This window comes from Sinocyclocheilus grahami, unplaced genomic scaffold, assembly GCF_001515645.1.
Source record: "Sinocyclocheilus grahami isolate Dianchi unplaced genomic scaffold, SAMN03320097.WGS_v1.1 scaffold18117.1, whole genome shotgun sequence".
Taxonomy (NCBI): domain Eukaryota; kingdom Metazoa; phylum Chordata; class Actinopteri; order Cypriniformes; family Cyprinidae; genus Sinocyclocheilus; species Sinocyclocheilus grahami.
In genome coordinates this window covers 1,042-3,247 of record NW_015516961.1, presented here as the reverse complement: position 1 = coordinate 3,247, position 2,206 = coordinate 1,042, and the positions used below count along the sequence as shown (strand labels likewise).

Here is a 2,206-nt window from a genome sequence, read left to right as displayed (position 1 = left end):
TTTTATGGACCTTATCTAGCCCTGTCCCTTTTCAGCACTGCGCTCATTGTCTTCTGTCCTCCGGTTTGTATTTCCACAGCGTAAAGTTAAGGTCAAAAGAAATTTATGAATGAAACACTTGTTTTAAAATCTTCCTGGTCAACTGACATTTGTTATGACATCCGTTTCGAACATTACAATGCACATGATAACTTTCGTTAGCTCTACTATAAGTAAATCCACTTCACCAGCTAATTACTCTTTAACAGTGAGCTACCTCAAAAATGGAAGATTTTCTGTGCATTTGTCTCTCTGACGCATAAGGTCTATAAAACAGGTGGATTTTTGGATTAGCGACATTTCAAGCTGTTGTAAAATAGTAGAACAATATACAATTTTAACAGCAATTAAATGTGCCATAACATTAAAAAGTAATAAACCACAGCATTGTCTTTCATCATATTGCTGTTTTCACCATTTAATGAAAAGGATTATAAATTATGCTTTGTGGTATTGTTTTATTTGTGAATGTACTCGTTTTGTGAACATATAAAATGTATCTCCCCCAATCAGGAGCCGCGGTGAGAGTTACTGGACAGCTGTAGTGGGAGAGTTTGACCTCACAAAAACTGACCCTGATGAGCAGATCATGAAAGTCAATCGTATCATCACTCATCCGAAGGTAAGCATAAAAAAACGTCCTTGTAATATTATATAATATATATATTTTTTTTTAATATGTAAAACAATGCAGAGTGTTTTATTATTTTTTTTTAAATGTGTCCCATCTGTGTCCAATACTTTTCTCTTGGTGTAGTTTAACCCAAAGACGTTTAATAATGACATTGCTCTGGTGGAGCTGAGTTCTCCAGTAATTCTGTCTGAACGGGTCACACCTGTCTGCCTGCCCTCTGACCTGGATCCACCGGCTGGTACACCCTGCTTGGTGGCCGGCTGGGGCTCTTTGTATGAGGGTAAGAAAATCTGCATAGCTCACATTTTAGAAAAAGAGCTCAGTAATATCACACAATGTTTGCTTAAAATGTTGTGAAGTGTTTATTTATGTTTGTCTTGATTCTCTGTATGTGTGTAGACGGACCCTCTGCAGATGTGGTGATGGAGGCGAAGGTGCCCCTGCTGTCTCACACCACGTGTCGCAGTGCACTGGGGAAGGAGCTGCTCACAAACACCATGTTCTGTGCTGGGTACCTGTCTGGAGGCATTGACTCATGCCAGGTATCTCCACATTGTCATACTAGCTTGCATTATGATGAAGAAACATCACATATGCTTTATAAACACTACAGCTGCTTTACAATCACCTGACTTGAATCCGTCTCTTTGCATGTGTACAGGGTGATTCTGGAGGGCCGTTGATCTTCCAGGACCGTTTATCGGGACGGTTTCAGCTGTTTGGCGTCACCTCTTGGGGGGATGGCTGTGGGGAGAGGGGAAAGCCTGGCGTTTACACACGGGTCACTGCCTTCTCTGATTGGGTCATGACAGAGATACAGAGTGAGTTCCTCAACATGTTGCACACACACTACTGAAACTACTACTACTACTACACACTACAATCTCCACCACCGTGAGTTTAAACCCTCCCACTCTTTCTGCTCAATGAAAAGCCACAAATCCTGCAAAATCATTTACATTCCATTCTCCAAATTCCAGAGTCCTTTGGGAGTCGGGAGCCCACATGTCCTGAGCTGCTTAAGACAACTGAGCTGTCTGAAGAACAGCAGATGTCAGAATTTACCACGCTCTGCCACTTCTACACACTATCCTGCTCTTCGACCCTCGACCCCTCTGCCTGCCAGCGTCTCGCTCAGGACAAATGCCAAAGCCGGTTTAAGAAGTGCCGTAAGTTATTCAGACAGTTTAAATTAAAAAACCTTATTACATATTTAAACAGAATTAACCTACAGTACAGTACAGTACAGTGCTTATTTGGATGTGCATACTCATTCTTTATTATTATAATTTTCCAGATTTTGGAATAATAGTAAAGTCAGCAAACTATGAAATAACAGCAATGGAAGTATGTGAGTTATGTAGCTCTGCACCTTAAAGTGCATTCTGGGATGCTTTTTAAACTGCATTTAAAGAGTTCACATGTATGTTGGGCACTTGTTAGCTGTTTCATAGACTTCTATGAAATTCAATTCATCAATTTAAAAATAAAAAAAGTGAATTTAAACTAGTTTTTAAAGAAATTAGTATGTAG

The 2,206-nt window shown here is 40.0% G+C and overlaps 1 protein-coding gene across 1 annotated transcript in view; it reads left to right on the top strand.

Moving 5' to 3' along the window:
- Nucleotides 1-552: 552 nt before the first annotated feature.
- LOC107579557 (serine protease 56-like) overlaps nt 553-2,206 on the top strand; it is a gene marked incomplete at both ends in the record, with an annotated part of 2,690 nt that continues 1,036 nt past the window's right edge. The window contains 5 exons of the mRNA XM_016265375.1: nt 553-661; nt 797-953; nt 1,073-1,215; nt 1,335-1,494; nt 1,654-1,842. Coding sequence (XP_016120861.1) covers nt 553-661; nt 797-953; nt 1,073-1,215; nt 1,335-1,494; nt 1,654-1,842 — 758 coding nt within the window. The remainder of the gene's footprint in view (nt 662-796; nt 954-1,072; nt 1,216-1,334; nt 1,495-1,653; nt 1,843-2,206) is intronic.